Source organism: Pipra filicauda, unplaced genomic scaffold, assembly GCF_003945595.2.
Source record: "Pipra filicauda isolate LSUMZ 115617 unplaced genomic scaffold, ASM394559v2 scaffold38_size3968069_pilon, whole genome shotgun sequence".
Lineage (NCBI taxonomy): Eukaryota > Metazoa > Chordata > Aves > Passeriformes > Pipridae > Pipra > Pipra filicauda.
Window position 1 is genome coordinate 232,955 of NW_024104520.1, and position 14,836 is coordinate 247,790.

The window sequence follows — 14,836 nt, forward strand, 5'->3', positions numbered from 1 at the left end:
TGCCAAATTCCACAAGTTGCTTCCACTGAGAGTAAGGAAGAAAAATGACTTGTTATTTCTCCTCCCTTCTCCTTCAGTCCTGTCAGGACAACAGATTGTCTAAGGAAAGAGAAGACCTGAATTCCTGCCAAAGAATCACACATTTGATCACACATGCTTCTTTCATAGACATAAAGCCAGCAGATCAAGCACAGGGTTGGAAAATGGACTCTCAGTGTGGTGAGCATCCTCCAAATGCAAACAGAGCTATTTGTTGTTCACTGCACTGATAAACACAAGCTATTGATACATTGTACTCCATATTACTATATTACTACTATTAATTCTACAGCCTTGGGACTTGGAATGGGATCATGCTAATACCCTCCTGTTTATCGATTCTCAATCGACTAGCACTAATTGAGACTGAAGGACTAATTTATGCCAGATAGTTCACCTACATTAGTATCTGACTTTGTTAAAAGTAATACTCTGCAAACACACACAAGCATTGGTTCAGTGCAGCTTGACAACAGCGAAGCAGACCTGAGAAGAGGACAAATGACAGCATATATACTGTGACTGTGTCATCTGCATATGGCACATCTGTATGTGGCCGCAGACAAGCGTCACTGTACCTATGAATGAACTGCACCACATATGAGCTGTACTTCTTACTACTATATTTCAAAGCCCAGACTGCAGATCTGCATCTGCTAAACTACTCACTGTTAAGATTTCATCCCACAATCCAAAACTAAATGTTTTGGACAGGAGGACATTTGGACACTTAGCCTTTAGCCAAACCATTTTGATCCTTTATAAGAGCCTAGTCTTCTGACATAGTGGCTAAAACTCTGCTTTGGAGGTCATCCCCATGACTAGAAGAGATTTTTCATGAGGATCCAATATCAGATGATGGAAAGGCATGGGTGATGAGCCTAGCCATCACTCAGCTCTCCAGTTAAAGAACGGGAAATAACCAAACTGAACAACATCCAAAAATAAATAACACAGATAATAAGTGAGTAACTACAGATATTCCATGCCAAAGTCAGTCAAATTATGACTGCCGAACTATGCCTCTACTGGTATACGTGTTAACAAGCACTGTACTTTTATAGTTCCTGCCATTAAAAATAAATATATCATTTATTAACACAGTTAAAAATATTAACCACCTAAAAAGTATGGTTTACCGCCCCACCAGCAACAAGTAACATAAATTTCTGAAACTTTTACCTAAACAAGGCATTTTTAATGAATATTTATATATATTTTTATTAAATACAAGAAAGCATTAGATGGAAGGTGACAAGTAGTCTGGGTAGTAGTCTTCCTGGAGTCTGTTTACATTATGCTGTAAAATAATACAATTTCTCAACATAAATGCAGTTAGCATCATATAACTCTGCAATCCACAGCTGCCACATCACAAGGTTTTTCAGACCAAGACTTTCACTAGCAATTGTGAGTGCTTAGCGACTGGGTTTTTGTTAGGAGATGTGAAATCACAGCGGATCAAGGAAGCCCACACTTCAGCCAATCCTAAAAACGTGAAGCGTGCACAATTTCCCACACCGCTGGGCTAACCTGCCGTAGCGCTGGGCTGCTGACATGACCTTAATGCCAGCTTGTTCCAGTCTTCTTAGCTTTCTGATCTCTTCCGTATCTTTCCCCTTGGGTGCTGATGTTTCCTTTGCACTACATGAAGGAGATTGGTCTATGGAGTTTTCTTCACTTTGATTCATACCTAATTGATTTTCAAGGGGGCTTGCCTCAGGAGCCACAGAGCACACTTTCTCCTTTTCACACAGTCCCGATGTTTCATTCAGTTCTTCTTCTATGGTTTCAGGGTGGGATTTACTATTGAATTATACAAGTTAGTTTAATACAGACTGTGTCTAAAACATATACACTTGTAAGCACATTTTGCTGATATCAAGATGCCAAAGTATGAATTCTAATGAATAATCAGGGAAAATAATTATGCTCTTTAATGGGAGTTGCTTCTTAGGCCAAATCACAAGCTAAGTATCAGTTGACAAAGCCAACATGCAGAAACACATAGTCACAACTATATAAACCATACTAGTGTATAGAACACAACACATAAATAAACCGATTTTACAAAAAACAGAGCAAAAATATTATCTATTTTGATTAAATACATCAAACGTTACTTATAAGTATCATTTGTCAGTGAGTAAGTGTCTTGAGAACTGAAACAGATCATTCAGAACAATTTTTTCCAGCCTTGGGTTTGAGTCGACATCCATGCTACTTGTATTAACAGACATCTTGTCAAACACAAGTTATACATTGCACTGTATGGTAAATAACATCAAGACGGTGATTTTCTACTCATTGCTTTTCTCCTACGAATTGTTACAAACTATTTATTAGTACCATATCAGCAAGAGGTTTATTACAGTTATCATATGCCTTGTGAAAAGAATGAAAATTGGGCAACTGTTATCCTCATCACTGAGGAAGGGAGAAGCTGGACAGGCCAGTCTTACCTGAAAGGTCTGTCTCCTAGCGGTGAGGTCGCTGTGCTCCAGCTCTTTCGGTATTCTTCTCGCTCAGCTTTCTTTTTCCGAAGTGGAGCAGGTACATAGAAAGTCTGATTACTCTTGTTCGGAAGGTACTGGTTAAAAGGCACAGCTGATTTAGGTTCACCGTGTGAGGTCCGCCTCGCCAACATATCATCTTTTTTCACATCTGGCATTTTTCTGTGTGGCAGGTCAGTTTCCGAGTCACTTCCTCTCCCTAGTGAGGAAGGAGAAAAAAAATCCCCTTATTTTCACTTTCATCCAATTTTTTGGTTTTTTTTAAAATTATAACTCAGAGAAGACACCACCAAAAAATTACATTTAACCACTCTTACTTGCATTTGTATTTTAAAGTCAGTCACTGAGGGTAGTAGCCATAACATCTACACAGACAATAAACACTTTTTTCCATCAGTCTCTGAAAAACTCATCTTCAGCCACAGGTCACATCAAAAAATCTCAGGGTCAGACTAAGCCAGACTTGTCAGTCACAAAGGACATACACAGAAGCTTACCTGACTGTAGCCCAAATGACTCCTAGTTGTTCATATGGGTATGCCTGATCTGATTTGTATTCTTATATGTGCCTAGCACAAGCAGAAGCAAAAAAGGGCTGCATGTTATATAGCTACAGAATGGCAGGAATATGTGGGTGTTTCTACACACAGCAATTTGGACACACACAGTATCAGCTATGGTTAAGATCTAAGAATGGCATCAGCTGCTATAAACTAGAAAACTCGGATGGTCTCCCTCATCAGTTGCCTGGTCAATCATTCTAGCACACTGCAAAACAGACAGAGACTTGATCCCCAAATGGAAATGTGCAAGGAGACAGGGAAGAGACTGTAGGATTTAGTGGTTAGGTCAGTACAGCAAAGACTGAAAAATCCTTACTGGTGAAGAAATAAGGTGAGAGAGAAAAATCAAGAGTTACAGAGAACAAGATGTGAGACGACAGAGCTGGGTGACTACTTGATTTTGTTCAAATGAACTAAGCCTCCTGATATTTACAAGCCATTTAAAACACTGACATTTAGGAAAGACTTTTCTGACTTGAAAACTAAACTCCCAAATGGTAGGACAAATACCCTAAAGAGCATTTGCAGTGTGGAATTGCCCTCGTAGCCATCTTGGAAGCCACTTCATAGACATTCACTAGATTCCCTGCACCATCACAAGCCTTTTAAAGCAATCCACAAAGAAGCTATGCAAATAGTTCTCTCTCAGCAGTGTAACATCATCATAGGCCCTGGTTTGAAGAGTGAAATGGAGCATGTCCGTCCCACCAGCATTCATATCTTCTCTGAGCTTTGGAGTATTGGATGTCTCTGGTCCTTGGCCCCTTTGCAACACTTGCATGTGCAATAGCTGTTTCCCCTTTCCACGGTGAGGGGAAGCCACACAGGTTGTGTCCTCTTGCTAATTCAACACACTAGTAAATTACTAACTAATTTACTGGGCTACCGAATGAACAACTGAAAGCAATGAAGTCATAAAAATCACAAGTAGCTTGTGTATAACTCAAAGTGGGGGAAGGAAAAGAGATCTAAATATGCTAGGAATGTTATTTGCAATGAGGTTTTGCAGCAGATTGAGTAATTAATTGTTTGCTTGGAGAGATGAAGAAGAGTGAAAGGGAACAGTAAGAAAAGATATGACAAAATGGAAATGAACTAGTTAGACAAAAATCACAATGCCCTTTTTTTTTTGCTAGGATTCTTTTGCTTGAACAATTTTTTTAAGAACTTACGATAACTAGCACCGTGATTGGTAAACTGAGTCTATGTCGAAACAAAAAGGAGAGATATGATCACAGAATCATAGGTATCTGAGGATAGCTGAGGTTTGAAGAGCTGCAGTATCATTAGCCTGAGCAAGGCACAGAGGAACTAAAATAAAATAGAATTTTATTTCATTTAGCAATATATTAGCAAATGTTATTTGCTATTCTGTTTGCTTTTGACTTTGTTCTGGTGTCTATTTTTGTATCACATGAAAACCAGTCTTGATCTGCCAGACAGAAATGTTGGAATAGATAACCAGAGTAGCAGAGGAATTAGAACACATTCCTCTCCGTCATTACTGATGTGCCTACAAGTATCCCCAAGTTGAGTACTTCAAAGACAAATAGCCTCTTTAATTATTCATATTTTACTCACGAAATTATTTTCAGCTCAAATTTGCAAAAAAAACACTGGAAGCCAAAGTAACAAATGGAAGATGCAGCTGTGCTCTGCATTTATAACCTTAAATTTGTTTTTCTGCATTTCCAAGTAGAAGCAGCACCACAGAGTTTCCACAACCAGTAACAAGCAGTTATACACCACAGACAAGTACAGATCCTTCGTGCAAGGATCCATGCGCAACTCTTGGCCAAGCAGAGGATTTTATTCATTGGCAACTCTAGAGGCAGGTCAGCCTGCAATTCTACTGTGTTTTAAATAAAGTGCTCTACTCTACCACTGGTTTTGTTTGCTTTTTTCCAAGGGGCAGGATCTGCATATGACACCAGAGCAGTTCCTCAACAGTGAGACTCATCACAGATGGCATTTGTGAAGGCAGCATTTCTCACTGCTTCCATCTAAACTAATCACGACTTTAGGATCACTTAAATGATCTACATTCGTTCTTTTTCTCCTAGAAGTGGAAGGAATTATAGTTTTAGGTCACTACAATATTATTTCGTTTATAAAGCTCCCATTTGAATGGAGAAAGAAGTAATGAAAGCAGAACCTTTTCCTCCATCCAGCTTTGCATAAAGAACCATAGAATCATTTAGGTTGGAAAAGACCTCTAAGATCATCAAGTCCAACATAAATTATTTCTATCAAAAACTACACACAGCTGAGTGATACACTAGCCCGCTGGGGCCACAGGAAGAGGTTCAACATAAAAGAGGTCAGCCAAGTTACACCCCACCTGCAACTGTTGGAGGAGACAGCTGTGAAGTTATGTCAGCAGCAAGCAGGGAAAATGGGACACAGGAAGTGCTGGCTGGACAAGTCATACGTGTGCACACAGCATCTGCTCGCATCCTGGATATAGTTAAATACTAATTTTTAAGAACAAACTTTGTATGCTTTTATCTTCTTTTGTGTTTGTTACAGACTCAAGAATGTGACAAGACAGTATGCCTTAACTGTGGCAAAAAAACAGAAAACCTTTCTAAAATCTGCTAATACAGCAGAATTTGATAGGAAGCAGCTACAGGACATATGTAACTGGCTGCCTACCAGCTCCAAGTAAGCATGGACACAGAACACCCATCAAGCACCCAGGACAGAGCAAGACTTCTTGATTAGGACTTGTGAGGTGTTCCTAATTGCCAACACCACACTTGTCTCATTTGGGAAGGCAGAAAAACATATTATAATGTGGAACCTGTGCTTTGAAGGGCCATGAGGCTGTTTCAGGGAATCAGCCCCAGTAGCTGGTTCTGGATGGTAAACCAATAACAGCCCAAATACCACAGGTCACTCAGAGCAGATCTTAGCTTTGATTTTCCCACAGCTCTTTCATAATTCTACTGTGATGCCAGCTCTCCCTGCCAGCTTTCCAGTTCTAAGGGGTTCCCCATCATCTCAGGCAATCTCTCATGTGTCCGGTTATGATTAGCACTGGTTTCTTTCACAGTGCCAAAAGCAGTATGAACATCTGGTTCCTACCAAAAGGTCCTTCTGCCTTTCCATTTTTGTATTAAATAAGTAACATTACTAAGGAGAAGTGATTTGTGTGTGCAACACAGCTTCATCTGATGATGAAATTTGACTTATTTATCAGTTCATCAGGAATGTAACTGTGCAGAGAGAGCCTCAATCATGCATCCTTTTGTCCTGAACCAGAATCCTGCTCATGACAGGTAACCTAAGAGCATGCTCTACACCTACCCTAAGCAAATCCTTCTTCATCCAGCATGCTGTATTTACAAGCTTCTGGAAAGCTCTGGGAATCAGAAAAGAAAGGCAGAAAAGCAGCACCCCTTCTGTACTCCTAGAGTTGCATGTTCTCGCACGAATGTGTACAAAGATGGCCACAGCTCTGATGCTGGGAGCTATTAATTTATCCAATTTTCTAAATACCATGAAAACAAATACGACATTTGGTAAAGCACTGTACATCAGACTTCAAAACTTTGTCAAGTATCAGACATTCCCAAGATATTTCTATGTCATTTATCTGCCCGGAGTTTACCTAAGCAAACATTTTATTCACTACAATATTTTCCTTGTTCCTGCAATTTTATTTCTTACTTTAGCCTAGTTTATAAGCTAAAATGAGTCTGCATAACATCCTCTTACACTGTAACCCAGAAAAACACTCTTCCCATCATAAAGTTACAGTGCAATGATGTAACTCATTTTCCAATGCTACGCTATCCTGAGTCAGATTTCAGGTAAGTTGTTGGCAAAGTCATCTACAACTCAGGGAGCAGGAATCAGCACTCATAGAAAAGTTCTCCCACTGGATTAGCCCGGTTCAGAGGCAGTATCCAGCTTCTGAATGGCACATTTATTCCAGAAACTTTGCCTCTATGTCACAACATTATTCACGTGCCGCACTGTGACTGGTACTCACCATCACTGCTCCCTCTGAGCACTACATCTGGAGATGGTGTCTGCTGCGAGCGGGAGCCAAAGGAGTCCAGACTGTCAAAGGAATCATCTCTGCCGTGGCGAGGCGGGGAGAGGGAATCACTGCGTTCAGAGTCCCAGCAGTCTATATAACCACTGTCACGAATGCTGCGCTTTGGGCTCTCAATATCCTCTGTTTCCTACGTGGAAATATCCATTACACATCAGACAGCAAAGCATCTTCCCAAATACTAAAAATCTCCTCCCCAGAAAAAAGGGTTTCCTTGATTTTTGCCCCTTCTTCCCTTCAAAACAAAAGTGCAAGCTTGCAATAAATCCCAATTTTATGCTGATTAAGAAGAAATCACTCTCACTGGATTAGTACAATGAACTGAGAAAAAGTTCCAATAGGCCAGTTAATAAACCGATCAAAAATGAAAGCAACCTGAACCTTGACTTGTCGTCCACAGTCCATGGCACAGGCAAAGGCACTACAATTTTAACACCGTGCCTGCATCAGGTTTAAGTCTGCTGCTTTCCAAAAGATTCCCCTCCTCCCATTGCCCATCTATTGTATCTGGCCAGGACACCAGCAGACAGCATTTGTTGTTGCTGCTTCAGCTCAGCAAAATAATAAAGCAGTGTGCCCCAGCCTCCCTCTACCTTGAAGAGAAATTCCTGTTATGAAAGAGGGATGTCTTTCTCAAGCAATCAGCAATGAAAAATATGCAAAATGCTTTTCCCGATGCCTCAGAAGAATTCAGTTGTGCTCTTTACTCTTTGCCAGCTCCTGGCTCTGGGGGATATGAAAGCACTTGTAGCTGACCCACATGTTCAGAGCAGGGAGAACAATGGTTGTCTTTGACAGCCCTGTGATTATAAATTCTTTCCAGTGCAAGCAGCACATACTAAAACACTGAAACTCCAGCAGAGGGAAAGGTCAATAGAAGCCATCCTCACCCTTGAATTATAATAAATCCCTTGTTTTAGAGAGCATCCTAACATTAATTAAAATCATACAGACTGAGAAAAAACAAAAATAACTAAGTTTATTCAAAGATAAATCTGTTTTTTTCTCCTCCGACAGTAAGTAAAGTCAGAGATGTGGGTGCCATTATCAGACTGACATTTTGTGACCCAAAGAGGCTGGAATGTGATTTTTTTTTTTTCCCAGAAGCATTTGAATATTAATTCCTAATTAAGAAGCACCCCCTGCTTACCATTAGCTGAAGCACAATGGCTATGTTGAGCACAGCTCCCACTGTCCTTAACTGCTAAGGGTTTACCCGTCACTAGTATCACTAAGGAGAAGATCAATCAGGAATATCAGTGTTTGCTGGAAAAGTGATGGAGGGAGGAGAGCCCTACAATAATACACCAACACTCCCACGCTGAAAAAGAGGGAGGCTTGAAGCGAGATTGAGAGATCAGACCAAACGTTCTGCAGACTTTTCAGGAAGAAGGCTTAATTAGTGCCATTCGCTACTAATCTGCCAAAATACCACATTAAGGGCAGCGGCAAAGGTCGCCTAAGGCCAAGCTAAACTGTGGTAATGCCATTAAGTAACCTCACTGTAAATAGAAGTGAAAATATTTTCTAAAAACAAATAAAATGCATCTAAGTTGTAACCGAATTCTCTTCTTCAGTTCTGCTTAGTGAAGTAAAATATTGATAGAAACAACACACGACAAAGACCAGTCTCCCTGAAATCTTCATGAATTACACACATCCAAGAACAAATCTAAAAATCCTATCAAAATCCTGTTTGTGACATGATCCAAAAATCTTTTAAAAAATCCAAATTCCCTAAATCCACTCATCCCTTCATACCAAATCAGCTATTCTCAACCTTTAGGCACATTTCCATTTTCCTAAATTGCTGTATTTGAATGACACAGAACGGCTCAGCAGCTACAGGGACTTAAACTTGGGCAAAAAGCCCCAGCCTGCATTCACTATCTATCAGAGTTTGAAAACAGTCCAATTGTAAACTAATGAGTTCTGCAGACCTTACTTTCAAAGGCCTGTTGATGTTAATTTTGCATGTCGCTCACTAGGAATTAGGAGGCGGGCACCAGGATAGGATCCTAGACTTCTGTAAACATGTTCTTTACAGCCTTTCCCTTGGCAAACACAATGCCGTCACACAGACGGGTACTTGTCCTGCCTTGAACAAATGTTATTTCCCAAACATTATCAATGGGAAAGTGGTTATCTGTGGGACTGATAACACCATAGCATGACACAAACCAGCACATCAGTCTTTCATATTATCTAATTAAAAACACAGTATGTCACCGTGGCAGTAGAAGCATGACTGCCAAATATAAGATGCATTTCTCCAGGAAGTTCCACCCACTAAATATAATCAAAAAGCCATGGATCTTTTGTCATTGTGAATTTTTAGTTTAAAAGAAAAATGAGTACTCAAATAGTTAAAGAAATTAAAAACAGAGTTGCATGAATAAAATTAGAAATGAATAGCCCCTTCAATACGAGAAGAAAAAAAGATGAGTCTGAGACAACTTACATTGGAGCTGTCTTTTGATTTGCTAATTAAAAAAGGAGAGCAGAAGAGGATTTACAACAGAAAGACTAAACCAGACTGAATTTATGGTCGATTTACTTACTAAATTCTGTGGAAAAATACCAGTAGAGAATGTGATAAAGTGTCTTTTCATCACTCAAGCTCAGCTATAAAGAACATCAGAGTGTTGCACAGCATGATTAACATGTTCTATTTTACAACCAAATCCTCTTCAAATGCAGTAACAGACAAACCCACAATTGCCAGTGGGAAATACTGCAGGGACATAGGAGTAGGGAGGTGATCCCAAAACAAGTCACAACGGCCCTCATAACAGAATCACCTAAACAAGACTTTTCAGGACTGCAAAGTGCTCTGTTTATGCATTAAAAGAATATATAGCTTTCAGCTTTTATGAGATCTCTACTCTTCTCCCAGCTCCAAATCTGCAACAAGTCAAGTCCCAGCCTCTTGCCTTTGGCCTTGATTCACAGTGCTCTGCAATGCCCAGCCAGGCTCTCCATTACCATCAGCTCCCTAGAGAACACTGCCTTTAAGCTCCAGCCTACTTCATCCCACAAAAGGGCTCAAGATAAGACCTCTAAAGTGCTCTGATGATTAGTTTCACAGGTAAGTATCACCTGAAAAAAGAGGAGCCTCGTGGTGCAAGATTAAACATTAAAAAATAAACCACAATACCATGCAGCACTAACATTATAACAACCTGTACTTTGCCAATTTTTCTGTGCCAGCCCCCTTGTTTGGCTTTGTTTCACCTTTCTGACTCTCTGGAGTGCAGACTGCTCCTTCCCTGCATCTTCTATTTGTAAACAACTCAAGTACTAACTTCATTTTTTTATTGCTTAGGCTCAGTCACATCGCTCACGAGTGCCAAAGTCCCAAGTAACTAGCGTAGGTCATTAAAATGAAGACTAAAATAAATTTCTCCAGAGAAGCAAGATGTTCTCTCTTCCTCTCCATTTTTGCTTGAGTTTTCACAGGAACTGGGCTCACAAACAGGGATTTTACCCATCTAGTTAAGGTTCTCTAGTGTCACCAGGATATAGAAGCTGCTATCAGACAAGTATTTCTTCTTCTCCAGTGGCAATCTGGTGCTGGCCCTATGGGATCCCAAAATGGAGAGCTGCAGCTGGTGCAGATGCAGTACCACAGAGCTCGAGGAGAGTGAAGTCCAGAGATTCTCCCACGGTCCCCAAACTCTACTGCCTGTGGCGACATGGCCGTTACATGACATGGGGAGGAAACAGCAGGCGGGAAGCTCTCTGCGGACTGGAGAACATATCTATGTGGCCTTTCATGAGCACTACATCCAACACATGCAATGCTAACATGTGGTGCTGCCATCTTCTTACAAGCCTGCTCCTTGCCCCTTCCGTCCCCAAGAAATGCATTCTTGGTCATCGATGCTAAGCAACCTGATTCAAGATTCAGGGCATGCTAGAATGCTCAACCAAAAGTCCCCAAACTACCCTAGAGCAATCACAACTTTTCCTTTCCAACAGCTCAGCTCATAAACCACCAAATATGATTTCAGCCAGAATTTAGAGCTTGGCAAAATACAGATTTATCATAACTATATCCTTGGTGACACATAATCTCCTTCTCTTCCCCTTCAGCTTTATTTAGATACTTCGGTTTGATGCTTTATGTTGCAACATAAAACCAAAAAAGTTGCCCATGAGACTGAATGTTTTAAAGAGGAAAAACTCTGCTCTTGCAAGTCTGACACTTTCCTTTTGAGTCTCAGCTCTTCTAGCTGAAACTTAGTGTCAAAAATGAAAAAACTCACACCAAAACATATGGAAACTCCACCCCCCCCCTCATATTTAGCAACAAACAGTTTATTTATGGGACTAATAATTTGAGATAAATTTCCATTCGCAAAACATAACAAAAAGATACCTTTCTCATTTGTGCCAGGAAACCTTCAAATTCCTTCAGGTTCAGGGTTGATCCGCTATATGACGTGCAGCTGTTTGCCGCTTTCCCTAGCCAATAAATGGTGACTAATACCTGCAGAAGTTAAGAAGAATTAATTTAAGCCATCTACACAGTCACTTAGCTAAATTTACTTCCCTTCAGCATCCCTGATTTATTCTAAACTGCACAGTGGCACAAGATTTTGCTATAAATCAGAATTTAAAGGGAAGTGTCTGTCAAAGGTTAAACATAAATACATCAAGTAACTGTGAAAATTTAAACAGTCCTACACAATATGTAACTTAACACATTATCTCCCTGGTATTTTTAATAAAAATAATACAACTGTCATGTCTGCCTGGAAAAGAAACAGAAAAAATGAATCTGAATAGAAAAACTAGACAAATATATTTGAAACTGTCTAGAAGACACATAAATATATCTGTTTGTAAACCCAAAAAGAAAAAAATCCCTAAAGAGTACTGATACTAGAAGTCGTTAATTAAAACCATTAAGACCAAGGGAACAAACAAAACATCTTGAATGAGTGCCTGCCTAAAAACATCTCATAGGTGTGCCTGTCTATTTCAAGGACAGAAAAGGAAGTCTCATTTTTAATCATCCTAATGTAATCAACCAGATGATACAGGAACATTTACTTCTAGGCTTCTGATAACTTGTTATAACAGCTTAAGAAATGCTTAATAAAGAAGATGAATAAATAAAGATTAATCAAAAGCCATGAGCATCTGGTCGTTTCTATCAGACCACAGGGGAAAGAGTTAGTGGTTTCATTCAAGATCTGACTTGCTGCTTCTTCATAACTCAAAAGTCATTTCAAAACTAGTGAGGGGAAAAGGCCAAGAATTGCTCTTGCAAGTGTTTATATACCCTTTCACTTCTTTAAGTAGCAAAGAAATCTGCCCTGACACTGCTGGTCTTGCATGTGTTTTAGGAAAGGAGAAATTAAGATGCTTAGGATGGTCAAATCCAACAACTCCAAAAATGCTGCCGTTTACACCATACAGAGAAAGTCCTTCTCTGCACCCACATATGCCTCCACTTAAAGCAATGTCTTTAATGGCACCTGTGCAGCAGCAATTTGGACTGGAAACTGATCATCAAAAGCAATTCAGTTCAGTGTTTTGCACTGGATAAAAATGACAAACCATCACCTCAGAACTTAGGGTATTTTCTCATTTAATGCTCATTATTTTGGCATATTCTGTGACAGTGCAAAGTATTTAACTGCAGAACAAACAGGAAATATTTTGATGTGGAAAAGATGTGCAACCAATAATAAATAATAGTTGCCATTAACTCTATCAAAAAAGTTACATTAACTTTATGTTCTGATGGGACAGGGCCATATACTTTATACTATATAGTGAACTAAAGAAAACAAGATTAGCAAAAATCCCAAGGGGGTATTGGGAACAGGCATCCTTCAGACTCTTCTTCCCTAAAACATGCACCCATATTCCTCCAGTGCTTCCTCCTCAGCAATATATGCTGGACTTTTCTCACCGACTTGCTCTAGCATTCCCATTTTTCATTTAAGTGTGATGTCCAAAATTATGCAGCACTACAGGTAAGGCCCTGCCAGAAAAGGATACTGTGTATGTTATACAGATCCTCAGTTTAAAAACAACAGTGGTGCATAATGTATTTTATATATAAATATAGTTTATATTTTTCTTTAGTTTATAAATAGTGTACATGCCATAAAATATCTGAGTAACACTTTTAATAAAGTTCAAAATTTTTCCCCTTGTTTTAAAATTACATCCAAATCAATACTGTGCTGAGTGAAAGGAGGTGGTTTCGCTAGTACTGATTTTTTTTTAATCTTGAAACAACCATTATCTGAGCTTTTATCCTTCAACCAGTACTACTTGATAAATTTATGCAAAGAATTCTTACAGTATATGTTCTCAAGTTAAATGATAACACTTGCAAATATAGTATTTCTGGCAACCAGGAAACTGTCCAATTCATTTTGCCATTTAGTTCACTGATGAAGGACGTGGTATTTTTATTTATTTATGCTAGCATTTAATCACTTTCTCTCTTCTTCCTTTTTTTATTTGAGACGGGAAAAAAAGTGGATAATTTCACATTTGCAAGCAATTCCGACTGGCTGCCAGCCAAGGTTGCAGGATCATGCACCTGGAAAGCATATATTACCTAGAAGCACATCATGGAAGATATTTTTGAAACTTTACCTTTAAAACAATACATATGTACAAAGATATTTAGCCAGTGCCCACAACAGTGCTAAAATACCAAAGGTGAACTCTTCCCCTAAAACTTTGTGTGCTGGGTGCAGAAGATACTACTCTACTGATGATGGTGATGATGGGAAAGACAGCATGAAATAATTTGGGGGAGGGGGTGTTTTTGTTTTGTTTGGGGTTTTTTTACCCACAGCCATGATTACTGGCTTGCAATGTTACTAGGAAAAGATCTTGGCATTTCCCATCACTTTATAGGGATGTGAGCCAAATACAAAATCAAATTTCTACCAGTTTACAGCTGACTAAGGACAGACAGCTTGCTAGGCTTTAAGAGAATAACTAACTCTGAGACCAGCAAAGTTTAGAAATTTTCTTTTCCACTTAACAATTACAGGATTGCAATTAGTTTAAATTAACAAGACATTTAAGTTAAATGGAAATAATCTTTCTTGGGAAACACTAATTTATTTGGAAGAACCATGAGAAAACTAGCAAACCGGATAGTAAAGACTTGCATCCAGATCTGATGATCATTTTGCTTAATTTTAAATGCTTTGTGCAAATGCACTTTATGCCAATATATTCATGAAGGGCTACAAAAGTGTCGCTTCATGGGCGAGTCAAACCGTTCCCAGTACACTGCACACTGGACAGCACAGAAATCACATTATTTATCACTTATCCAAGAAGAGACAAACGTTCTCTACCTTATTTCTATTGTAAGGCTGCTTTGCCATAGCAGCTCTACCTAAATAACCTAGTTAGGTTTGTATTCAGAAGGACTTTTCAGCAATACTTATCTGTACTCAGTTTTTACTGACATAATTCTTGCTCAGGCCAAATACAGGATTAACCAGATAAAAAAACTCAGCAAACTCCAAGTGATGTACTTACATTTTTCAGCTTCCTACTATAGTCAATGTTCCTGGTTGCACACACAAACACACACACCAAAAAAAAAAAAAAAAAAAAAAAAAAAAAAAAAAAAAAAAAAAAAAAAAAAAAAAAAGAGAGAGGGGAAA

General features: G+C 39.2%; 1 protein-coding gene across 6 annotated transcripts in view; it reads right to left on the bottom strand.

Annotated features, from left to right (window-relative positions):
* LIMCH1 (LIM and calponin homology domains 1) overlaps nt 1-14,836 on the bottom strand; it is a 180,337-nt gene that overhangs the window by 56,246 nt on the left and 109,255 nt on the right. For 5 of the 6 annotated variants that reach the window (XM_039385029.1, XM_039385033.1, XM_027731598.2 and 2 more), the window contains 5 exons: nt 14,709-14,739; nt 11,560-11,670; nt 7,113-7,308; nt 2,502-2,751; nt 1,573-1,845 (listed from right to left, as the gene is read on the bottom strand). In XM_039385029.1, coding sequence (XP_039240963.1) covers nt 1,573-1,845; nt 2,502-2,751; nt 7,113-7,308; nt 11,560-11,670; nt 14,709-14,739 — 861 coding nt within the window. The remainder of the gene's footprint in view (nt 1-1,572; nt 1,846-2,501; nt 2,752-7,112; nt 7,309-11,559; nt 11,671-14,708; nt 14,740-14,836) is intronic. The other variant, XM_039385031.1, reaches the window with a different exon arrangement.